General features: G+C 39.5%; 1 protein-coding gene across 11 annotated transcripts in view; it reads right to left on the reverse strand.

The window, feature by feature from the left end:
- JAKMIP3 (Janus kinase and microtubule interacting protein 3) overlaps window positions 1-26,647 on the reverse strand; it is a 145,957-nt gene that overhangs the window by 11,518 nt on the left and 107,792 nt on the right. For 6 of the 11 annotated variants that reach the window (XM_043551755.1, XM_043551760.1, XM_037905512.2 and 3 more), the window contains 9 exons: window positions 24,124-24,159; window positions 22,536-22,595; window positions 20,900-21,028; window positions 18,382-18,510; window positions 12,051-12,134; window positions 7,253-7,315; window positions 4,208-4,306; window positions 2,982-3,080; window positions 2,831-2,884 (listed from right to left, as the gene is read on the reverse strand). In XM_043551755.1, coding sequence (XP_043407690.1) covers window positions 2,831-2,884; window positions 2,982-3,080; window positions 4,208-4,306; window positions 7,253-7,315; window positions 12,051-12,134; window positions 18,382-18,510; window positions 20,900-21,028; window positions 22,536-22,595; window positions 24,124-24,159 — 753 coding nt within the window. Of the gene's footprint in view, window positions 1-2,824; window positions 2,885-2,981; window positions 3,081-4,207; window positions 4,307-7,252; window positions 7,316-12,050; window positions 12,135-18,381; window positions 18,511-20,899; window positions 21,029-22,535; window positions 22,596-24,123; window positions 24,160-26,647 lie in introns of all 11 variants that reach the window. The other 5 variants (XM_043551757.1, XM_043551756.1, XM_043551759.1 and 2 more) reach the window with 2 other exon arrangements.

The following is a 26,647-nucleotide window of genomic DNA, read 5'->3' on the forward strand; positions in this document are numbered from 1 at the left end:
TGTTAGCCGGGAGGTATTATGGAGTTAGCATTATAGAAAGGCTACATGGCACCCAGTGCTGAAAGCTGCCTCTCAGTTCTTTGCTAAGCATTCTGGTGATGTCACATTGATGTATTAGGCCATGCATTGCACAAGAATGATGTCACCAACCTAATCTTGGGCCTGGACTCATTTGCACATTGAATATCAACATGTTCATAATATAAGTGAAATGTGTGGAGGAAAGAACAAAAACAGGAAAGGCTCCAGTCCTGCAAACTCCAACGCCCATAAGCAGTTCACTGAGTTAAATGGGACTGCTCACATCTGGCAGTCCCTTCTAAGCATTAAAAGAAAACCAGTAAAACTAATGAAAAAAAAGAAAATCAACAAGAAATAGAAACAAAATAAAAACAGGTTAGGAATCAGTAGGTACTGTTAAGAACCAATAATAAAGGTAAGCAAATAAGTCAGGGTTTGACAATACAGAAAGAAAAGTAGGAAAGAATAAGAGTAAAAAAATGGTAAAAAAATCTCACTTGTATTTTCCCTTCTGTCTCCTCCCTTGTCTGTGTATGTCTACTTAGGGCCCTACCTTGGAAACATTTATGTCTGTGAGTAACTTTATGTGAGTAGTTCAACTGAAGACAATGGAAGTATTCATGTTAGTAAAGTTACTCGCATGCATGGTTGTAGGATCAGCACTTAGATAGTTAACTCAAACTTTTGTAGGTCGGTAAGGTGTTTATACACTCTTGGGTACTCTATTATTAATAATATTCATTCTTATTCCTCTTCTGACGCTTCTCAGCTGTCTGTTTGGTTCTGAGGTCCTGGATCTGGGCAGCATAAACCAGCCTGAACCTCATGAGTATGTACTTGGGGCGGCTAGCCTATGCCACTGCTGCCCATGCTACTGTGGCTGCCCTACTATTTTTAGCATGCTAGGTTAGATAGGGGCTAGTGTGAGTATGTGTATGTGAACTGGGAATCACATCAGTAGCTCACCATGTATACGTAGCCTGAGAATGATCCAAGAGCCCATGGAGAAATTATGACCCACATGGCCTAACTAGAACCCCACAGGAAAAGAGAGGCTATTTTAAACTGCCTCTACACGTGCCTGGCTGGAGCTTTGTGGCTGGCTGGCAAGATCACAGAGCTGGGAAAGTTGTGGTTAATCTCACAGGCAGACTGAACAAGTGTGGTGTGATCAGTCCCAGATTTGATGTGCAGCTGAAAGACCTGGAAAAGTGGCAGAACAACCTTTTGCCTTCACGTCAGTTTGGGTACTTAATGCCGACAACTTCCGCTGGCGTCATGGACCATGAGGAAGCAAGGCGAAAACACACAGGAGGCAAAATCCTGGGATTCTTTTTCTAAAACTTATAAAACAAGCATACTAATAAATTGTTCAAATGGAAAACAAAACAAAACAAAAAACCATTCAATTCTCACTTTCTACTGCAAAAGCTAAATAGATGATTCTTTAACAGACCTATCTCAGCTTCAGCAAAAGAAAGAACTGCAGTGCTGTTGGCTACAAGCACTAAAGATGTGGCTACGCTGCAAATGAAGGTGTGATTGTAATAGAGGTAGGCAGACACGTGTTAGCTTTAATCTAGTTAGCACAGATAATAATAGCAGTGTAGATGTAGTGGCATGGGCTTCAGTTCCTCTAGCAAATCAAAAAGCAAGCCCTTCAGGGACCCTGAGTATGTATTCTGGTTGCTAGCCTGCGCTGAAGCCTGTGCCACCACATCTACAGGAGTATGGTTACCTGTGCTAGCTAGATTAAAGCTAGCACTGGTATGCCGATCCATGCTACAAGCATACCTTTTACATGCAGCGTAGGTAAGTGTGAAATTCACTCCTGGTGCAGAGGACCAGCACAAGACCCTCTACATCATTTAAACATCACATAGAGGCTGTACTAGATGTTGATCAGTTGAAACCCCTGTATTTGCACCATGGACCTGGTCTCTGCGGGGCTGGTGTGGAATGGTAGTAGAGGAGAGAACTGGGGACTGGCCAGGTGAGAAGCTACGCATCCATGTTTATGCAGATCCACTGACCCCAGTTTCCAGCACAACCAAACAGAGAGGGTGTGGCTGCTACTTCAGCCCAACTGGAATAACAGGAGGAGAAATGGGGGGGGGGGGGGACAGTGCAAACAGCCCTGTAGCTTGGCCCTTAGGTTAAGGGAGGGAATTTCAACTCCCCTTTCTCCTTACTCTGAACCCATATAAAGGCTGTACCTCAGGCTTTATGTAAAAATCCAAAAACATATCAAAAAAGGAGTCTGACAACAATATTTTTTTTAAAAAGTATTTTAAAGTGGTGGGAAAAGGTTTTCCCCTCCCCACTATTAAGTACCACCTCCTCTCTTCTTTCTACTATTTAAACTATTTCTATTTAATATATTTATTTATTTATTTCAGCTGAGAAGTGCCTATATCTAAGGCTCGAGGTGCCTTACAAAGTTAAAATGCAGTTATTAAAATGCAATACCAAATAAATACAAGTAAGCAAATAAGCAAAGAACACATGAACAATGGAAAGATATAGTATCTTCTATGAAAAAACATGTTTTTAAAAATAATTTTACCAACCTTTTGAAACTGAAAATCAAAGAGCCATGTTATAACATTAAGATGCTTTGTGCCACATCTGAAAGGCCCATTAACACATTATGTTAAGTTGCAGCGAGCATTCTGCCTGTAGCCCAGAGCCTCAATAATAAACCAAAAAAAAAGCCCATGCTTTGGATTGTCTTCATGCTACATTAATAAAAGCACAAATAATTAACAGAAACATGCACAATTTATTTATTAAAGGAACATACACTTACGGCGTTATCCCCTAAAATGTCCAACTTTTTCATTAGCTCCGCTACTAGTATATCCTAACAACAAGAGAAAAGTGTACAGAAAAGAAGGAGTCAGAATATAGCATCACCTGGTATTTAGAGGATGCAATCCTAAAAAATGGGGATTGCTTACCGTTACACCTTCTGCCTCACAGTAAACTTGGAGAGGACTTTTTCCCTCAGTAAAAGGAATGTGATGGAAGTTGATAGCAGGTGATCTTCTTTCTCTCTCCTAAAATAAAAATAATTATGTTTAAGGAGATTTAATTTTTAAATTAACCATCATATTGTACTGTAAGTTTCAGCTTCATTAAGAATATGTTATAAATATGGGCATTCCATAAAACGTACTCTGAAAAAGTAATACATCATAAATATGTAAATTACAGAGTAGCACTATCCATAAGAATCTTTATTTATTGTACAAAAAGGTGGGAAATCTTTCATTCTGCCTTTTATGGCTATTTATTCTAAGATGCAGAAGAAAAAGTGCTGTTTATCTGTGAAGTTATAATGCCTGTGGAAGATTTCACTAGACTGAGAGGCAGCGAAGATCTCTCTTTATCCACAGAGAGAATAAAGCAAGCTTACACAGTAATAATACAAGCTTTCTTCGCACCGCTTCACCAATTTTCACCAACCATGACTGTCTAGTCATTATTTTGGCTATGTAAGTGGGCTACATTTGGGTAGCCTGGATGTGTTTAAACCCAAAGTAATGTACAGTAAGTGACATCTGTTTGGGATATTACTGTCTGTGCTGTCTGACAAATGTTGCAAACCAGCAGTATTTGATCAAAGGTTGAAGGTCTATGCTCTCCAGAGATGCTGCAAAAAGTCTGTGTGACAAAACAAAACAAAACAAAAGCTCACCAGAATGAGTACAATGTGAAGGGCCATGCAATGTCCTTGATCTGCATGTGGAACAATAACAATATATTGCTGAATGGTTTTTAGCAATCACAACTAAAAACTCCTTAATAATTATTGTCTGTGTGTTACATTTTGATTTTGCTTCACTTGATAAATTTTAAAACAGGTATAGTGGAAGAACAGCAGAGTAAATCAGTCATCTATGACAAACTGGGCTCTAGCTAGAGTTTAAAGGTTAGGATCTTTGAAAAACTTATGCGGGAAGACAGGTAGAAATCAGTATTCGTCAATTTTGATAAGCTGTTCTGTTGGGGTATTTTTAATCCTCTTTCAGTATCACTGTGTACCAGTCACTGATGTCACTTTTAATGAAGAGCTCATCTTCAATATAAAAGCAGAGGGGTTCCTCAAGTTTGGCTGCCTTCTAGCCTTAGACAACATAATGCAGAAAGAGTGACAACGGTTGTATAGATAACTGTTGCTTACTTCAAGCTCTAATATTCTGAACTCCAGGAGTTCATTTTGATCTTTAGCATCCTGGACATCATGTTTTAACCGAGCTTCTTCTGTTTCCATTTGTTTTATCTGAAAAATAAAATTAAATATATTTTTTTTTAAAAGTTTGATGGTTCATCACTTTTGGATAAATCCTAAACCTGTTAAGAATTCAGTTTCTCTGGGCAATGCTCGTGGCTTAAAAGCAAACATTTTGGATTCAGTGACACTTCAAGGTCACTCTACAAATCTTCTGGGGCCAAGGTGTGATTCTGTATTTCACAGCTCTGATATCATTCTGCTTAGATCTTAGACACAGTGGAATAGGATTGATCAGTAAGGGCTTAATTCTCCAACCCTTACACTGTTTTTAATTAGATGACTTGCTGAGTAAAGAACTACTCAAAGTGGGTACGGATGCAGACTCAAGACCTATATGTGTATTACAAGTCCACAGTAGGAATATTCTCTGCACAGCCTGATACACTGCATGAAATGAAGGGACTGCTGAGTAAATAGACCAGGGGTGTGGAAAATTCAGAAGCCACTCCCTAGAGTGACCATCTACTTAGCTCCCCTTATCAAGGAGTTCTAAAGCTGGTGAAGAGCTCCAGTGAATGACCTTATCCGTCCTTCTGAACTGTGGCATGATGAAGATATTATTACTGTTTGAGAATTGTTCTGATTAGAGTGGCACAGAATACTTTTAAAACATTTTATAGTGGTACTTAAATAATACTAACAAACCACATGCATTCCTTAAGCTTCTACATATACAGAGTTTAAGGCCATAAGGGACCACTAGATCATCTGGTCTGACCTCTTGTATATCACAGGCTACCAACACCCACACACTAAATCCAACAACTGAAATGAGGCCAAAGTATTACAACCCACAGAAAACTAGACTATTATTTGTCACAAGCAGAGATAATCCAGATAATCCTGGCAACAACCCACACTCGCATGCTGCAGAGGAAGGCAAAAACTCCCCAAGGTCATTGCCAATCTGACCGGGGAAAAATTCCTTCTTGACCCCACATATGGTGATCAATTAGGTTAGAACCAGCCAGCCAAGCACCTGAGAGAGAGAATGATTGATGCCACCTCAGAGCCCTGGCCTACTCTGCCCAATGTCTTATCTCCAGCTATGGCCACCCCTGATACTCAGAGGAAAGAGGTAAAAAAAACCTTCCCAGAATACACTGGTGGAGGCCTGGGGGGGGGGGGGGGGGGGAAGAAAACCCTTCCTGACCCCTACCAGTGGCTGTCTGAAATCCTGAAGCATGAGCTTTAGGAACATAGGACATAAAGCAGAAGTGAGCTGCAGGGCATTGGAGCCCTGTCTTTTGCCATCACAAACAATCCCACCATACAATTGCATTCATACATTTGTGTGGATCTCTCTGAAAACTAATTTAGTTGTTTGTCCCCCTCCCTGCACCCCACTCCTATTGGGAGGGTGTTCCAGCACTTCACCCTTCTGCTGGTTAGAAACCTTTTTCTAATTTCCAGCCTGAATTTGTTTGTGGCCAGTTTGTATCCATTTGTTCTTGTGCCCACATTTTCTTTTAGTTTAAATAACTCTTTAGCCTTCCTGGTATTTACTCTCCTAATGTATTTATAGAGAGCAATCATATCTTGTCTAAGCTTTCTTTTTGCTAGGCTAAAAAAGCCAAGCTCTTCCAGTATCCTCTCATAAGACAGGTCCTCCATTCCCCTGTTGCTATTTAATTTACTCTTTCTTGAACATGGGGGACCAGAATTGACCCCAGTATTCCAAATGCAGTCTTATCAGTGCCTGGTACAATGGCATTAATACTTCTCTATCTGTACTAGAATTGCCTCAACTAGTACATTTTAGGATTGTGTTTGCTTTTTTCATAGCCACATCACAATGGTGGCACAGTCATCCTGTGATTGACACACACATCCAGGTTTCTCTCCTCCTCTGTCGCTTCCAGCTGATGAGTCCCAGCTTGCAACAGAAATTCTTATTATTAGGCCCTTAGTGCATGACCTTTCACTTTTACTAAAGAATTTAATCATCCAGATCTTCCTGTACAATATTCCGATCCTCCTCTGTATTGACAATGCCTCCCAACTTTGTATCACCACCAAATTTCATTAGCTCATCCTACCTTTTGTGCAGAAATATTGAATAAGGATGGTCACAAGACCAATCTTCAAGGAACTCCACTAGTAACCTCTTTCCAGTCTGATAATTCACCTTTTAGCACAACCCAGTGCCTTCTCTCCTTTAGCCAATTCTTTGTCCACCTTAAAATTGTGTATTGATTCCCATCTTCCCTAACTGAATGAACAATTTCTCATATGGCACCATGTCAAATGCTTTAATGAAGTTCAAGTATGTTTGATCTATTGCACTTCCCTTATCTAAAAAAAAAAATCAGTGTTTTCTCAAAGAAGGAAATCAGGTTAGCCTGGCATTATCTATCTTTGGGAAACCCATGTTGCATTGCATCCCTTTTACCACTTACCTCTATGATTTAATTATTCTTTCCTTCAAAATTTGTTCCAAAAGCTTGCACACCGCTGAGGTCAGACTAACAGGTCTGTAATTGCCCAGATCACTTTTTTCCCTTTCTTAACTATAGGTATTAAGTGAGCTATTCTCCAATCATATGGGAGACAGACTTAAAGATTGTTGCTAGCAGACTAGCAATCTCTTGAGTCAGTTCTTTCAGTATTCTGGGATGGAAATGATCTCTTCCCCTTGACCTGAGCACATTAAGCTCTTTTGTTCCATGTCAGATGTGATCATTTTGATGGTTTTGATTTCTAGACACTCATTTCCATCAGCAGTACTGCCTTAATGCACATGTACGATATGAGCATCTTTACTGAAAACCGAGGCAAAACATTCATTTAGTTTTTGGACCACATCTAGATTATCTTTAATCTCCTTCCCAGCCACAGTACATGGCAGCCCAACCTCATCCTTCCTTAATCTCTTTTTATTTATATAACTAAAAACATATTAAATGTAGGAATAGAAATGCTGAGAATAAATACCTTTTCTACAAGTTCTTGATTTCTTCTATATAAAGCTTGCTTCTCCTCAATCCACTTCATGTCCTTAAAATATAAATGATTAATATTATAGGAGAAACTAACAGTGCTGCTATAGTATATGATCATGTAATTACAGACTGTATCATAATGCATACACAGAAGCGGGCTGAATTAAAATTTAACAGGCAACCTTAATTCTGACATTTCCTTACTTTTCTGAGTGCTTGACTTTGCATCTTAAAGTTCTTTTAACATAGTATTTTGTGTTTTTTTTTAAATGTAATTGGAATATAAATACTTCAATTTAAAAAAAAACATGAAAAATCCTGTCAATCAATGAAATGAATGATGATTGTAATAAAAGCGAGAAGTTAGGCACCTCCATTGCAATAATTTAATAAACAGATAACAGCAGTTATAGTATTTTGATTTCCATGTTTCCCAAGATTAAGAAAGATAAATCATATTTTTAGATGGATGAATTATTTTATTAGATTGAAATGGGGAAAAACCAATTGGAACATTAGTTGCTCACTGAGACAGTGATGCTTTGGGCTGAGCTGGCAAGCAAGTGATTACTTATAGTTAAAGTTTGTAAATCCCTTTGAAAAGTGCTATGTGAGTGATTAATAATAATAAATATCTTCACAATTATTCTCTCAAGGCACCATAGGTAGAGAATGTTTTGAACAATTAATTTTTCACTCTGATGAAAATAGAAATCAAAATGTCTTTTTCCTAGAAAATTCAATTTTTTGTAATGATTCATTCCATCTTTTGAAGAAGTTTGAAACGGAATTATAATGACGGAGGACCCACTATATTCCATCACTTATAAGACCTAAGGGGACCCTCCTCCAGCCCTAGCTGAAGGGATGGGGGCTATTGAATAGAGGGCCATTATGGAAATTCTACTTCTAGGCTGGTATAGCCAGTTCTCTTCTCCCTTCCCTGTCAGAAGGCATGGCAGTGGTTTGCTGAGTCCTCCAATTTTGGAAGATCCAGTTGAAACATTTACAGGGAGAAATGCAGGTAGATAGGATTCCAAAAGCTGAACGGCACAGGAAAAAAATGGGGAGTGGGTAATTTATCATTTTTCCTTAGGCACCTTTTAAAGGGCCAGAACATGGAGAACCTATTCTCACTGGGTAGTCCACATGGAGGAGAATCACACACTAAAGATGTGCCCGGATATTGATGAGGGAGCTTTAGGGGGTGGAATTCTAGTTTATTGAAAGTTTCTCCAGGTTATTTCATAAGGGGAGGGGTTTAAAACCCGTGAAAACTCCAGGGATGTAAGAACGGAATAAAGCCTGTAAAAGCCGAACCTGAGCTGCTAAAAGAATTTATGAATAATTTTTATATTGATTTTTAATGTGACTTTTAGGACTCCCACTTATTTAGCCATTTGTTGATAAAAAAAAATTCAGCTAAGAACAAATAGATGTATTTCACCTTTCTGGTCACGTTTACCCCCACAGTCTGCAGATATCATCCATTTCACCTGGGACCAAAAGTAGGATTTTACACAGAACTGTAATAATATTTAGTGCTCAAAGTATGTTGCACTTTTCATTTTCAAAGTGCCACACAAATACTGGACCAGGTCACAGCTGGTGCAGAGACGGAGGCAGCCAGCACACCCCCACCTACATCCTTTAGAGTTTCCACCAGGAGAGACAACTAGATGACCATGTCAAGGCCCCAATGGAAATTTAAGTGAAGACATCACCCATCTGACTTACCCTTCCTCCTCTTCAGCCATCACTGACCTGTGGGCACCCTGGTAGAATTGAGGTGGTGGAGCCTTTCCCCATGCTACTGTAACACTAGATTAATCTAGCCCATTCACTAATGAACCCTTGCAATGCCTGTGAATTATATAAATATTAGCAGCCTCATTTTACCAATGCGTAAACAGGTATGGGTTTGAGCCTAACAATTGCTGGGCAGCTTCAAGTAAAAGTAGAACAGTCTCAGCTCACATTGAAATCAAATGATTTGCCATATTCTGACTCAGATGCTCCTGGCTTCTACTTCCATTAACGGTCCACTAGATTTTGTTCCCCTTTTTGAGGTTTTAAAAAGAAAGTTGTGAAAAATAATTTTGTTCTTCTGGATTGGAAATGTAAATAACTAATGTGCTAGAAAGGCAGCATTTTTGGTATTTTCAGTGGAGCTAGCCATCCATCCAAAGGAAGTATGGGCGTTTGTTATCTGCAAGAATTCTAGATATGAAGATATTCATATTCTATAAATGCAGGTATATTTTTCACTGCCTATGGATAAAAGTGAGTAGAATGTATTCTGAATCCAGCATATCTCCAATTTTAGCTGCCTTTGGGTTCTCTTTTTCACAGCTCAACAGGCAATGGCAACACTAAGCATGCAGGTTCTGTACCAGCCTTGGGATTCAAGCTAGTGGGAATGAGAATGGCATGCAGAGGCAGGGACATATTCCAAGGCCAGAAAAGACCATTATGATTATCTAATCTGACCTCCTGTATAACACAGGCCATAGAACTTTCTCAGAATAATTCCTAGAGCATAGCTTTTAGAAAAACATCTAGTGTTTTCTAAAACACTATTTCACATTTGGGGACAATGTATACCTTCAAATCAGCGGCACTGCTATGGGTACCCGCATGGCCCCACAGTATGCCAACATTTTTATGGCTGACTTAGAACAACGCTTTCTCAGCTCTCGTCCCCTAATGCCCCTACTCTACTTGCGCTACACTGAAGACATGTTCATCATCTGGACCCATGGAAAAGAAGCCCTTGAGCAATTCCACCATGATTTCAACAATTTCCATCCCACCATCAACCTCAGCCTGGACCAGTCCACACAAGAGATCCACTTCCTGGACACTACGGTGCTAATAAGCAATGGTCACATAAACACCACCCTATACCGGAAACCAACTGACCTCTATGCCTACCACTATGCCTACCTACATGCCTTCAGCTTTCATCCAGACCGCACCACACGATCCATTATCTACAGCCAAGCTCGACGATACAACCGCATTTGCTCCAACCCCTCAGACAGAGACAAACACCTACAAGATCTCTATCAAGCGTTCTTACAACTACAATACCCACCTGCGGAAGTGAAGAAACAGATTGACAGAGCCAGAAGAGTACCCAGAAGTTACCTACTATAGGACAGGCCCAACAAAGAAAATAACAGAACGCCACTAGCCGTCACCTTCAGCCCCCAACTAAAACCTCTCCAACGCATCATCAGGGATCTACAACCTATCCTGAAAGATGACCCATCACTCTCACAGATCTTGGGAGACAGGCCAATCCTTGCTTACAGACAGCCCAGCAACCTGAAGCAAATACTCACCAAAACCACACACCACACAACAGAACCACTAACTCAGGAACCTATCCTTGCAACAAAACCCGTTGCCAACCGTGTCCACATATCTATTCAGGGGACACCATCATAGGGCCTAATCACATCAGCCACACTATCAGAGGCTCGTTCACCTGCACATCTGCCAATGTGATATATGCCATCATGTGCCAGCAATGCCCCTCTGCCATGTACATTGGCCAAACTGGACAGTCTCTACGTAAAAGAATAAATGGACACAAATCAGAAGTCAAGAATTATAACATTCAAAAACCAGTCGGAGAACACTCCAAATCTCTCTGGTCACTCGATTACAGACCTAAAAGTGGCAATTCTTCAATAAAAAAACTTCAAAAACAGACTCCAACGAGAGACTGCTGAATTGGAATTAATTTGCAAACTGGATACAATTAACTTAGGCTTGAATAAAGACTGGGAGTGGATGGGTCATTACACAAAGTAAAACTATTTCCCCATGTTTATTTCCCCCTCCCCCCCGCCCACTGTTCCTCAGACATTCTTGTCAACTGCTGGAAATGGCCCACCTTGATTATCACTATAAAAGGTTTCCCTGTCCCGCTCTTCTGCTGGTAATAGCTCACCTTACCTGATCACTCTCCTTACAGTGTATATGGTAACACCCATTGTTTCATGTTCTCTGTGTATATAAATCTCCCCACTGTATTTTCCACGGTATGCGTCCGATGAAGTGAGCTGTAGCTCACGAAAGCTTATGCTCAAATAAATTTGTTAGTCTCTAAGATGCCACAAGTACTCCTTTTCTTTTTGTGGATACAGACTAACATGGCTGCTACTCTGAAACCTGTCATATAGGTAAGTAAATCTGTGTAGTTCCATTGACTTCAATAGAGATATACAGATTTACATCAACTGAGAGTCTAGCCCCCAGGTAACAGAGTGTATTCCATGCCTGGATAAGCATAACTCTTTGATTCAGGTTTTTAGTGTATAATTTTCACATTCACATATTTAAAGTTCTCTTTGTGCAAATGAATGAATATTCACACTTTTTCTTTCAGTATTCACTCAACCCTAGATAGAATGGATTTAATGTTCAGTTCTAATGAATTATTCAACTCATTTGTTGAATAATGTGATATTAATCTCTCCTAATCCAATGGTACAGAGTTTGAAGGGGATTCCCATAATTATGCAAGGGCAGTTAAATCGATTTAAGAGTGTCAATAACGACACATAACTGCTGCTTGATAGATGTATTTTGTAATTAAAAGGGGGACAAATATTTTAGGAAATATTATCAAAGTGATACTTCCTAAAATATTTGACTGTCTTTTATCATATATGACAGACTTTATAATGTGAGTATATGTTTCTTTTGCAGAAAATGTACAGAACAGCTAGTTATCCTTAGAGACTGCAGTAATGAATATTTTTCTCAGAGTACATTACCTGTCCCTGCTCAGCAAGTGCCTTTTCTAGGTCCTCTATTTGAGCTTGTGATCTGTGTATTTCTGCTTGGAGCTGCTCACGCGTCTGTAGGATATGAGAAAAGATACATCAAACTTTCTCTAAAAGCCAAAATGCTAATGTAAATACATCAAACACTTAAAATATATCAAATAGTCATTAAAGAATTTTGGGGGAAGTAATTTGCAGTGAAGTACCTATAACAGGGCCAATCATTAAAAATTTTAAAAGGAAAACTTGTATGATGGGATAATAATTTTAAGATAGAATTTAAGATTAAAATGAACATCATCCAGTTAACTAGCCACTTAAACAGCAAAAGATGAATTGCTTCTTACATTCGAATATTTGTTACACTCTTTGTTCACAGATCAGAAGAGTTTTTGCCCTTACCCAGTTCTATGAAAACAGGATGTTTAAAAAAGCAAATGGAGTAACATCGAGATTTGTTTTCCCATAAGAATGGGAGGAAAGATACATTAATAGGCTGAGGGGCATGCTTGATTTCTACCTGTATTTTTGTTGTTTTAAACTGATTTAAAAGAGACCAACAAATATGATGGCACAAATTGTCAAAAACAGCCTCTACATTTATGACCATAATTTTGAGTACACAAATGTTTAACTGTACTATACATAGATTTCAAGGAAAAGGCCGATGGAAACTAGTTCACAGTCCAACACCTTTCTGTAAATGTGATGTATATATTTTATGGAGAATAAAGCTAATTCTAATTCTTAACTATTTTTATACATAAAATATGGATGTATGGGTGTGACATACCAGGGTACAATCCAGGCTAATGAGTAGCTGTGTCATTCCTTTCAAAATGTAAATCACTCCCAGCTATGTCTGTGTGTGTGCTGCAACCAGTCAGCCATACCTGGGCTCTTACCTGCCTTGGTTATGCTACAGGGTGACCCCAACACACACCCCAGTCCTGTATTTTGCCCCAGAAATATATTTCCTGTACCACCTAGCCCTCTCTGGGACAGTAAATATATATTTAGTCCATTATTCCTTTAAGGGAAAAATACACACATAACTTGTTGACACAACTGGAGTTACACAGACACCAACTTGAACATACTGGATTCAATAAAATAAGTTGATTAACTACAAAGAGATAGACTTTAAGTAAGAAATGAGGCATAAACGTCAGAAATGATTACAAGAAAAATAAAGATAAAACACTTACTGAAGCCTAACTTAGCAAACTACATTGGATCAAAGCAAAAGTTCTCTCGCCACATGCTATCAGCAGTCTTACTGACTAACTTTTTAGGTCCCCTCCCCCAGAATCCAACAGCTGCTTCCTTTGTCTCTTCAAGTGCAGTGAATGTGATGGGCAGGGAGAGAGGGCTATCTTTGTGATTGTCCCTTCTTTTTTACAGTTTCAGTTCCCCTCTTGAAAAACATTTCCAGCTGAGACCCAGGAGACAAAGAGACTATGTGGAAGAATGTTCCCTGATGGCTTTTTTCCCCCTCTTAGAATTTCCTTTGTTTTCCCTCCCTGTGTGATGATTCTGTTTACTGCTGAAATGCAAATTAAGGCAAGCACACATTCCTTCCTTCATTTAGAACAGACCTGACTTTTGCCTGGCCAGGGCTGTGGCATTTGGAACATACAGTAATTAATAACATCATACAGGGGAATCTTATAACTTTAGATACAATGTTGCCACACATATTTACCAGGACAATATTGACCAGCAAATTATGAGTTTTCAAATGATACCTTACAAGGCATATTTTGTACAAAGATTACAATAGTGTGTAGGGTATGAATACAGGCGTGTGTTCTACCACAATGGCATTCTATTCTATATATATTTTTATACTGTGCTCATCACCATAGTATCTGAGCACTTGCAGTAGTGCCTTAAGCAACATGACTACACATCCGTCACATGTTATTTGTTCTCTCATCCTCTTCCCAGGGGAAAAAGCATATGCAGCTGAGTGTCTTCTTTTGGTAGGTGTGTCTTTTTAATAGATCCATTGCTGTGTTTATATTAGAGAAGGCAAGACCAAAGAAATGCTTTTTGCACTTGAAGTGGAAAGTGATGAGGTTTGTGACAGTCCTTAGTTTTGAGGGGAGTTCATTACAGAGTCTTGGACTATCCCCAGAAAAAGTTCAGTCTCCTTGGGGTGAGCTTTACTCTTATTATTGGTTTCAGAGTAACAGCCGTGTTAGTCTGTATTCGCAAAAAGAAAAGGAGTACTTGTGGCACCTTAGAGACTAACCAATTTATTTGAGCATAAGCTTTCGTGATCTACAGCTCACTTCATCGGATGCATACTGTGGAAACTGCCTCTCTTATTATTATCCACTCTTATTATTGAGAGTTCCATTGTGTCTGAGGAGTGAAGTTGTTGACCACACTCTTTGTCCTGGAGCTTTGGATGATCCTTTAGATTCTCTGGGCCCATACCATGGAGTGCTTTGAAGATAAGGACTGAAACCCTAGTCTAGGAGAAGCCAAGATAGGGAGCAGAACACAGATTTGACATGTTCTTGGTAGCCTGTATTGCTCAAAAGATGCACTACAGCATTCTGAACTAATTGGAGTTTCCTAAATACTGAAGGCTTGATGTCCAGTTTGTATTGTATTGCTGTAATCCATCTGAGAGGTGACAAATGCATGTATAACTGAGACCAGGTCCTCGTCCACCAGGAGGGGACAGAGTTTCCTAATCAAGTAGAGCTGGTAGAAAGCATTACTCACAAATGCTGATATGTGAGAGCTTGGTGTCAGTGAGGAATCCAAGAATATTCCTAGACTATGGACTGAATTGACCAATTGTGAGTGTGTATCTTCAACCAAAGGAGACTGCACTGTGGTTGCAAGCTCTTCAAAATACTTGACTTTGCCCATCAGCATCACCTCTGTCTTGCTTGGGTTCAGCTTCAAGCAGCTGTTCTTTATCCAAGTGCTGATCACTGGGCCATCTTGGTGTAGTGGTCATATGTGGTGAAGGATAGATAGAACTGTGTATCAGCTGCATATTGCCAACACTTGAGTCTTTGTGTCATCTGACCAGTTCACCTAATGGTTGCATGCAGATGTTGAAAAAGACTGGAGAGAGAATTGATCGTTGTGGAACTCCACAAGTGCAGGATCTATCAGTGGAGCTGCAGTTTCCCATCACTATTTGTTAGCACCATCCTTCCAGGAAGGACACAACCCATTTTAGTACATTACCTTGGATCCCTGTCACCTCTTTTAGGTGAGACAGCAGACTCTCATGGTCAACAGTGTTGAATACTGCAGAGAGGTCCAGTAGGATGACAATCCATATCTGTCCTCTAACCAATTTTACAAGAGGAAATCATCTATCAGTGCCACTAAAGCGGTTTCAGTTCTGTGACCTGGACTGAATCTAGATTGTGCCAAGTCTAGAACATTAGTTTTAATTAGATGACCTTGTAGTTGGCTTTTTGCTAGCTTCTCAACATACATGAAGGCAACTCTTTTGTTTATGCCTGCACTCAGTTTGGTTGAGAGTATATATTTTCAGAGTAAGTGAATTTTAGAGCATATATAGATTTAAAATCTATAAACAAACACATCTGAAAACAAAATGATCCAAATTCAACTCCTCTTCTGCTTTCATGCCAAGAGCTGAGTTCAGGGTTCACTTCTTCCTACTCAGCTGATGTCCCCACTAACAGTTAAAAAATAAAACAAGGACTATTGATGCTTACACTAAATATTAGCAAAAAGAAAAGGAGTCTAAGGTGCCACAAGTACTCCTTTTCTTTTTGCGAATACAGACTAACACAGCTGTTACTCTGGAACTAAATATTAGCATTGCCATCAGGTCTTGCAGGCACAACAGAGAGCCCGGAGCTGAAGTATTGGCAGGTAAAAAGTTTTTCAGTTTATGTTTTAAAGAAAGTTGCCCATTTTACTTGGAACAGAACTCTGGAAAGAACTAATCTCAATGGATACTTTACTGCTTCTTCCCAAGGCAATAGCAAAATTACCCAAGTATAAACGGAGAATATATTGTTTAACTGGAACTGGCAATTTGCAAATAACACGATCTGCGTTAAACAAGTTTACCATTAAGAGGAACTCAATTGTAAAGCCATTGAGGGTTCTCGTTGTACCCTCAACCTCTGCTTCAGGCAAGGTACCTTTTGGATCACATGATTACTCTGCTGAGAACAAGGGTAGCTTGGTGGCCTATAAATGTGGTTGGGCAGGTTGCAGACAGCAGTAGCAGCATGAGGAAAAGACCAGTTCTGCTCCTTTTGCACCTGACAACCCCAATCCCAGGAAGTTTTCCCCACCTATAAACCTACTGAGGTAGTTAGTGAGGCAGGTAGTTAGCCAGTTAACACCGAAACCTTGTAATTATATTTTGTTTTGCCTTATTTAATTGTTTTTATTATCTGGGTGAATTTTCCTTCTGGTGTGTGGGGTTTTGTTTGTTTTGTATTGGGAAACGTTGAATTATTTCATGTTTGTAGTTGCTTCTTGTTTCACCATCACTTTCTTAATGTTTGCAACTTCTACCATGTCAGAGCAGATAGCAGGCAGGCCTTAAAGAAGATTAATTTCTAAAACTGTTTCACAGATCAAATAGAGTGAGACAATACTTATCTCTCAATCTGGCTATCTGAGAGACAAGGGATTAGTCTACTTGCAAGAATATTAGAGAACCCAGCAGTATAGACTGCTCTGGAATTGCCTACCCATTACTTTAAGTTACTTAGTGGAAATGAAGCATTACCTAGATGGCCAGGTCTGAAAAGCCAAAATATTGATTCAATCTTAGAACTCAAGCAGGGGAAAGTAGGGTTATCCATTTTGTGTTTAATTTGGTTATGGGTTGGGAAAGCAATCAGACTACCCCACTGCTGTAGGAAATATTCATGGTTGTACTAATATTTGAAACTTTTTATAATTTTAATAAAGTTATTGCTAATATGGCCATTTTGCCCTAAGACTGTGTTGGACTCTCCTGGAACAATGTGCTCACGAAAAGTGAAAGTGACTGATCCATCACTTACATAATAGATTTAGAGCCAAATTGAGAGCTTGTAGGAGCACCTCCATGAATGAGATTGCATAGAGTGGAGGTCAGGGCAGAATTAATATGTACATATTTTGTTCTTTGTCCATACCAGATATATTCTAATCCTTTCAATCAATTTTCAAATAGTAAAATTAAATGTGACTGTATTAATTGTCCTTCCAGCACTTTATAATGAATAATTTATTCATATTACAATACAGATATGTATTTATAATGTAAATTAAAGGAGGTAATTAGCTGCAACTACCTTTCTAAGGGGCCATCTGAGGAAGATAGAAAGGCACAATGAAATAGTACTTTTGCAATTCAATTTAGAAAATGAATCTCGTTTTGAACTATAAGCCTTTTAAAAATGTTATGCAGAATCATGTAATCTCAGTAAATCCAGGTTTGAATTTTGGGCATTAACTATTTAAGAATATTGGTAATAGATTTTTACAGACGGGAAGCTTAATTTTCCATAAAATATTCTGCTTGACACTCTTGTAAGCTGATCAGTGGTATAAAAATATAAATGCATTAGCCATGGTTTCTTCAGCAACCAGCACTTCAGTGTAAGAGAGTGGAAATCTGACTGCTTTTAGAGACCACAAATTACAACACTGCATTTGAGAGAGCAGTGTAGATGCATTAGTTATTCACAGAAGACAATATTATGGAGAGACACTACCATGAGGAATATCAAACAGGTGTTTTTTCTGGCCACATCAGCAAGTGCCATGGATGATTAAAGGAAAACAAAGGAGGGGGAAAAAGAGAAGCCTCCTGAAAAATGTTGAAACCCAATTTAACTCTTTTTCAACTACTACTAACATACAACTGACTGTGCAGTACCCCTTCATATCCTGGTCAAATTCTAATCTGAGTAATTACTTTCACTCAATCTACAGTCTAGCTGCAATTTTATTTGGAAGATAATCTTCCCTTCTTCTCCTAAACTTCTATATACTGTTGTTGTGTTTTGGCCCAGAAATGGTTGGTGGCACAATCTCTGAGTTTACCCAGTGTATCACTTTGGAACCTATCATTGTGAAAGGCACTTTATAAACTTATGATTATATCATATATACATGCATATTAAACTACTGCAGACCAGATCCTCAGCTGGTGTAAATTGACATAGCTTCTTGATCTTCAATGGCACTACCCCGATTTACACCAGCCAAAGATCTGGCCCATTATCACAACAACCTGAGCAAGTAAAATTAGAAAAATGTACATAATTGCAATCCTTTATTTTCATGTAATATAAGCCATTTAGACCTTAACTTCTCGTTCTGCATCCAATGTTCCTCCGACCTGTTCTTGCAACAGAGCATATGCTCGTTGCAAAGCCTGATATTCCATTGTCAACTGCCGAAATCTCAATTCTGTTTCTTCTTTGGCCATGCCCTGAAATGAAAAAAAAAATTGATTCTTCCAAAACTGAGAGTAAAGAAAGCCTAACAGAAACCTATATGTATTTTCTCTGAAGAAGGAAGTTGGTGGCATTAGAGCCAATAATTTATAGTACTTTTAAAATACGAGTTAGCAAGTGCTGTTCATAAGGTGTTGTTTAAGTGCTCTCTAGTTATTTCAGTCTTCCCAGGAAAATATCACGTAGACACACTTCACTGAAATGCAAGATGTGTCTTTCTTTCAGAGTTAGCACTACTTGCCAGCACTGCTGCTCACAACCATTATGAAGAAAAGTTCCTCCTTTTTGCAGAAAGATGCAGAGTATGTCATCCATGAAGCACTGTGACTGTTGAACCGACTCTCAATCACTGCACCACACACAGTCACCACTGGTGATGTGCCAATGGCATTTCTGAAGTAACATATGACATTTGCATTGGTACTACGTTCTTCAAATGAGACAAAGACAAGGAATGAATAGTGAATGGATGACCTGATTTTCAGAGACACTGAGCATCCACAGCTACCACTGAAGTCAATGGATACGTCTACATTGCAATAAAAAAAACCCATGGCACCGAGTCTCAGAGCCGGGGTCAACTGACTTATGCCCATGGGGCTCGGGCTGTGTGGCTAAAAAATGCAGCGCAGGTGTTTGGAGTTGGGCTGGCGCCCAGGCTCTGACACCCAGCGCCCTCATGGAGTTACAGAGCCCAAGCTCCAGCCCGAGTCCAAACACCTACACTGCAATTTTTTAGCCCCGCAGCCTGAACCCTGCAAGACCAAGTCAGCTGATCAAGGGCAACCTTGGCTATGCTGCTGCTGGTCTTTTATTTCAGTATAGATGTACCAAATGAGAGATGTGGATCTTCAGCACCTCTCGTTGATCTTCTTTACATATCCTGCTTTAATGCTGTACTACATTAGTACGGTTCATTAATATAATGAATTCGATATAAGTGAAATTCACTCTATGCAATAGCCAGGACTATTTTGCAGGCTTATATGCAACTTCAGTGGTGCACAGAACTTGAGCCAACTGTCTGCACGAGTTGAATTTCATGCTATAGGAATAAGGAGAAGTATTTGCTCAATGTGTGTATTAAAAATGAATCAACAGATTCATGTTTCTCTCTCACACACACACACTTAAATCGTGTAGCCAGCTATAACACGGATATGAATGATTACATTCCCTTCTTTAGAAATCTGCAATTAAACTGTGAAACAGATGGTGAAGGGCTGATTGAAATGATGCAGGTATTAAAGAATCAGATGCTGTAAAAACATATTTCACTATCATGGGGCTTATTTTTTTCTATAGCAATGTTCTTGCTGGAGCCTAGAGACAGGTAATGGTCCATAGATCTGACATGAGATTCTGAAAACACACACTGACTTTATCTGGAATGTACTTTTGGGAATAGTCTTTAAAATACAGGTGGTATTTGGCCACTGGTGCCTGCCTGCAGTATTTCTTAACAGCTGCCTCTTCTTATTCTGACATCAGAAGCTGCAGAATGGCGACCTCTGTTGAGGGGCTGGTGAAAAGACAGAAGTACTTACAGAGTCTTTCTGCTGCCTTGGCTCACACCATGGATTTGGACAACTCCATTCAATATGGATTCAGGCTGTGCTCTGAACATACACCTAAAACTTAGGTTGACCTAGTTATATTGCTCAAGGCTGTGAAAAATTTCACGCCCTCTGCAACACAATTAGGTTGACCTAACCTGCATGGTAGTCGCAGCTGAGTGGATGGAAAAATTCCTTAATCAAAGCCCTAGCTACTGCCTCTCGAGGGGGTGAATTTACTCCACTGACAGAAAAACCCGCTCTGTCACTGTCACGTGAACGTTGCAATGCTATAGCGGCGTAGCTGCAAAGCTGCTGCTGTGGCACTGTTATGCTTGTAGTGCAGACAAACCCTTATGTCAAAATGTGAAGTCATTGGATAAGATGAATGTTGAGCTCAGTTTATACGTGAAGCTGAATATGCATTCAATCCCAATAATGAACCTTCCCAGCCAAAACGCTTCATATGGTCAGCACAGCCTTTTCAGTATTCCCACCCCTAAAAATCTGCTAAGCCCCACACTTCTAGGGATAGAAATTCCATAAAGTTTCAGGGTTTTGCCAACAACAGTGGGTGACTAAGGACTTGCCCCCAAAAGATCAGCCTCCATGCATAGGATTAAGCTCATGATCATTTGACTACACCAGATTTTAGTTTTCTAGTTAAAGGGTACATCAATGTGGAGTTCTCCATAAACAAGGGCAGGATAATTGTCTTAATAATATGATCAACAATTCTGAGTTAGATGTAAGAATACACAGGATAAATTTAAGTGTCATCACATATTCTAGATTAATGAAAAAATACCTCTTCCAAGTCATCATCAGGAGTGCAAGGCGTTTGATCTGTTCTGTCAGTTTGATACGAGATAGAAGAACCATCAGACTCCAGAGAAGCTTCTTCATCATAGCCAAAAAATGTCTCCACAACCGGCTTCTGACCAAATGACAATGTGTAAGTGCAGCTGAACAATGCAAATAAACCTTACAATATGGCATAGCCAGCTGAGCCCCTTAAATGTCTGAAAAACCCTCTGATGAACATCTCCAGTAATTCTGAAGCAGAGTGTGGCTTAAACAGAAAATTTGTATTCTAGACTTTGTACTCTGCTTCAGCATACAGCGATATGCTTTTCAAAGTGTGGTTTCCCTCTATTTGTTTTAATGAACTCTCTCAGGGGAAAATGAATTGTTCTCATACTAAAATATCAGGAGAGTTTCCAATCTGTTACTTATTTCTAAATACAGAAGTTGCTTCTTTATAAATTGGTGGTAAACTTTTTTTAGACCATCCATAATGTTCTAGTAAAACTGTATGTTGCTTTAATTTGCTGAGTGGGTTATTTTATATGTTATTTGGAAGCATGGAGTCCTCTCTTAGAAGTGCTTTGTCATATTTATTTTATTTAGTTTGCTTCAAATTTTAGGCAGTATGTAGTTCTTTAGCCACATCATCCATTCCCCCATCCAGCTGTATGTGTTTGTGTACATACATACCAGCACATGCCTAGCCTTGTACAATTAGTCTGGGATTTGTTTGGCCCACAGTAGTTAGGGATTGAATTTCACATAAAACACAAGGGCCACTGCTCTGATTTACACCTTCTGTAACCCCACTGAGGCTTTGACCCTTCACCTAGTGTATAGTTTACTACTAATTCCGCTCCTTGACTTTTCACCCTCTCCAACCACTGCACAAGTACATTAATTATCCATCAGACAGATTCTGTCATTAATATTTCCTTCTTCCATCCCACTGAGCACTAATTGTAATGCTGCTGCTGCTTATGACCAATCATTTTTGTGCATGTTGCTCAATTTTATAATGAATTATTTACATCTGACATACATTTTTAGGCACTGTTGTAAAAAATGAGTTAACTTCATGATTTTCTAATTCACAGAAGCTGTCTACTCTATACACAAATTGTCACATGTTATTGAGTTCCTAAGGGATGCTCAAACTATGCACAGTACAGTTTGTGTATTAAAGCGCACATATTAAAAAGCAAACAATGTGCAGTTTAAACAGGTGACTTCCTATAGCACATGTATTATATATCACGGATTAATATTACCAACACCAAGGGTGAAATTGGGGGTGAGAAAGATGACAATGTTCTTCCATGCTCCACCCACAAAATCAATCCACACATTCTTGTTTTAGATGACCATAAAAATCTATTTAGGATTGTTCTTAAACTGCTTGACCTACACCAAAGACTCAAAAGTCACTTCTAAGTTTGAGTCAGTTTTTGCTTGCTGAACGCTGGATCCTTAAGGTGCAATCCTGTCCCCATAGACCTCAGTAGAGCCAGCATGCACCCTTGCTGCCAGATTTTGAGAGTTGCTGAGCACTTGTATCGACCATTGATGTCACTAAGCAAGACATTGTGCTCATCAGCTCTAGACAAATAAATATAGATTTAAACTTTATTTTTTACCTTAGGGAGTTTCGTCATTTTCTTCCTTTGTTTCCTATACCTTAAAAGCTTATCACGTTCCTGGAAAAATGAATTCGATACATTTGTTAGCTAATGTCAGTGTTTTATCTTTAAATTGCTCTGTGTAAATGTTTGCATTATCCTTCAAATTGGCCAAAAGTAGTTTCAGTACCAGCCATTGCATTATAATGCAATGAGAAATAGACAATTTTTCATCAATCAAATATTAACTGCTCTCCAATATATTGCAAGTTTGTAGTCAGAACATATCAGTTGTTTGAGTCTATAGATGAAAATCCTGACTGCTCCATACCATACATGACATCCTGGGCGTGATTTTACAGAGGCTCCATGGGCAGAACACTCATTGAATTCTGTGTTATAGAATACCCTGGCAGTATTGAGATGCAGGGGTAAATACTGTTTGTGGATGTGTGCATGGCTTCTATTATTTTCAAATGAAACCATGGGCACTTGTCATCTGACCCAACCCAGAAAATTCAGGGCCTGATTTTCAAAAGTGCTGAGTTCACATAACTTCAGTTGACCTTAACAGGAACTGTGGGGGCTCAGCACCTCTGAAGATCAGGCTTCAGCTTTTTCTGTTATCAGGAAGTATTTTTATTCAGTGGCTATTATGAAAGATCTAATACTAGTGGTAATGAATTTTAACACATTATGAAAAATGTTTTGTTCTGGGGGGTTAACAAAGAAAAGCCCCAATATTGATAAAACAATAAAGATTAAAAGAAAAGACCAATCCCTATTATCCTCCAGCTCATTCATTTCCTAACAGGATTCAAAACATATTATGGGACAGATTGATCACATATTCTTATTGCTGCTGACATCATCACCAGTAATGAAGATTGTACAAACAGAAAAATAGTGCCAATAGTTTTGTGAATGGCAGACTAGAACAGAAATCACTTTTCCTTAGCTTCATTGGCTTTGTTGTGCTGACAGCAGTGAAAACAGACTTTCGTCAATAAAACTTAGCAGGTGTGACTTGCACTCAGTAAATGCCCATCTACAATAGCAAAAGGGATCCTTAGCTGATAGCAGTGGGTCCCATTGCACAGGTTCTCAATATGCCAGTGTGGCTAGGACAAGACTATTTTCAGGCCAATTGTAGAAAGCATGACTGCTGCTTGGCAGAAACTGTCCCTCTGGGTTTTCAGCTCAGGAAGCACCTCTGTATTTTAGGGGGCTACAGGACCCCACTGTTGAGGCTGCCAAGTGGATGCACTAATTGGTGCATTGTCTGAGCAACTGCCCGTGATGACTTTTTAGGCTGTACTGTCTTTTCATAAAACCCACTGGTGAAAGGGAAGTTGAAACTGTTTTCCAGTATCACAATCTTACTCCCACCTCAATGCATTTCTGCTGCTAGGGTCTTCATTGATAGAATCCCTGGGTTAAATCTAGCCTCTGAATATAAAGTAAATTCATAACAAATATTACTTTGAAACACTTCATTAATACAAGAGAACATGAGATGTTGCAGCTGGTCTGCATGATCTCAAAGAACCACTGTCTAAAATATACAAAGAGGAACAGAGTGAAATTAAATATATGCCTTACTTACTATTACGCTCTTCACATAGCCAGCAGTTTCAAGGGTCTAATAAAAAATAATTAGAGAATGTCATTAAGTGCCAGGTTTCAGAGTAGCAGCTGTGTTAGTCTGTATCTGTAAAAAGAAAAGGAGTACTTGTGGCACCTTAGAGACTAACAAATTTATCAGAGCATAAGCTTTCATGAAGCTACAGCTCACTTCATCGGATGCATTCAGTGGAAAATATAGTGGGGAGATTTTATATACACAGAGAACGTGAAACAATGGGTGTTACCATACAGACTGTCACAAGAATGATCAGGAAAGGTGAGCTATTACCAGCAGCAGAGTGGGGTGGAGGGAAACCTTTTGTAGTGATAATCAAGGTGGGCCATTTCCAGCACTTTACAAGAACAGTAGGAGGGGAAATAAACAAGGGGAAATAGTTTTACTTTGTGTAATGACACATCCACTCCCAGTCTTTATTCAAGCTTAAATTAATTGTATCCAGTTTGCAAATTAATTCCAATTCAGCAGTCTCTCGTTGGAGTCTGTTTTTGAAGTTTTTTTGTTGAAGAATTGCCACTTTTAGGTCTGTAATCGAGTGACCAAAGAGATTGAAGTGTTCTCTGGCTGGTTTTTGAATGTTATAATTCTTGACGTCTGATTTGTGTCCATTTATTCTTTTAGGTAGAGACTGTCCAGTTTGGCCAATGTACATGGCAGAGGGGCATTCTACATAGAGTGCTTCCGCTGACGTGCACGGGCTGAAATTGTGGAAAAGCAGCATCACTTGCCCCATAACCTCAGTCGTGCAGAACACAATGCCATCCACAGCCTCAGAAACAACTCTGACATCATAATCAAAAAGGCTGACAAAGGAGGTGCTGTCGTCATCACGAATAGGTCGGAATATGAACAGGAGGCTGCTAGGCAGCTCTGTAACACCACTTTCTACAAGCTATTACCGCCTGATCCCACTGAGGGTTACCAAAAGAAACTATACCATCTGCTCAAGAAACTCCCTGGAAAAGCACAAGAACAAATCCGCACAGACACACCCCTAGAACCCCGACCAGGGGTATTCTATCTGCTACCCAAGATCCATAAACCTGGAAATCCTGGCTGCCCCATCATCTCAGGCATTGGCACCCTGACAGCAGGATTGTCTGGCTATGTAAACTCCCTCCTCAGGACCTATGCTACCAGCACTCCCAGCTATCTTCGAGACACCACTGACTTCCTGAGGAAACGACAATCCATTGGTGATCTTCCAGAAAACACCCTCCTGGCCACGATGGATGTAGAAGCCCTCTACACCAACATTTCACACAAAGATGAACTATAAACCGTCAGGAACAGTATCCCCGATAATGTCACGGCAAACCTGGTGACTGAACTTTGGGCCTAATCACATCAGCCACACTATCAGAGGCTCGTTCACCTGCGCATCTACCAATGTGATATATGCCATCATGTGCCAGCAATGCCCCTCTGCCATGTACAATGGCCAAACTGGACAGTCCCTACATAAAAGAATAAATGGACACAAATCAGACATCAAGAATTAAAACATTAAAAAACCAGTCAGAGAACACTTCAATCTCTTTGGTCACTCAATTACAGACCCAAAAGTGGCAACTCTTCAACAAAAAAAACTTCAAAAACAGACTCCAATGAGAGACTGCTGAATTGGAATTAATTTGCAAACTGGATACAATTAATTTAGGCTTGAATAAAGACTGGGAGTGGATGTGTCATTACACAAAGTAAAACTATTTCCCCTTGTTTATTTCCCCTCCTACTGTTCTTGTAAAGTGCTGGAAATGGCCCACCTTGATTATCACTACAAAAGGTTTTCCCCAGCACCACCCCGCTCTTCTGCTGGTAATAGCTCACCTTACCTGATCACTCTTGTTACAGTCTGTATGGTAACATCCATTGTTTCATGTTCTCTGTGTATATAAAATCTCCCCACTATATTTTCCACTGAATGCATCCGATGAAGTGAGCTGTAGCTCACAAAAGCTTATGCTCAAATAAATTTGTTAGTCTCTAAGGTGCTACAAGTACTCCTTTTCTTATTAAGTGCAAGGGTATATACATTTTGTTTGCTTTCTACTTAATTGCACAGCCTGTTTCCACACTTTTTTTAAAAAAAAGTATGAATTATTTTAGTTGTAATACAAGACACAAGAAATCTTTCATTTATTCCGGAAAAACCCCCACAATGGATGTGACAATGCTGGCAAGTGAGAGCGTTCCATTCTGTGTGGCTAACATCCTGTGGTGGTGCTACTTTAAAGCTGTAATCAGTATTGTAGTAGAATATTATTTAACTGGATTCTGCAGGCCATACCTAGGTTTAACTCTCATTTGCTGTAACTGGAATTTTACCTAAGTAAGGACTAAAGACTGGGACCTTTTAAAGCTAAATCACCCCCTCCAACACTGCCTGTAGAGGGGATAAAACCTGGTGGATCCAGGAGGAGGGATGTGGAAGCGTGGAGGAGTGCTACCTTTACAACATCATTTAGTTGGGGATTGGTCCTGC

The sequence above is a fragment of the Chelonia mydas genome, chromosome 7, assembly GCF_015237465.2.
Source record: "Chelonia mydas isolate rCheMyd1 chromosome 7, rCheMyd1.pri.v2, whole genome shotgun sequence".
In the NCBI taxonomy this organism is placed as follows: domain Eukaryota; kingdom Metazoa; phylum Chordata; order Testudines; family Cheloniidae; genus Chelonia; species Chelonia mydas.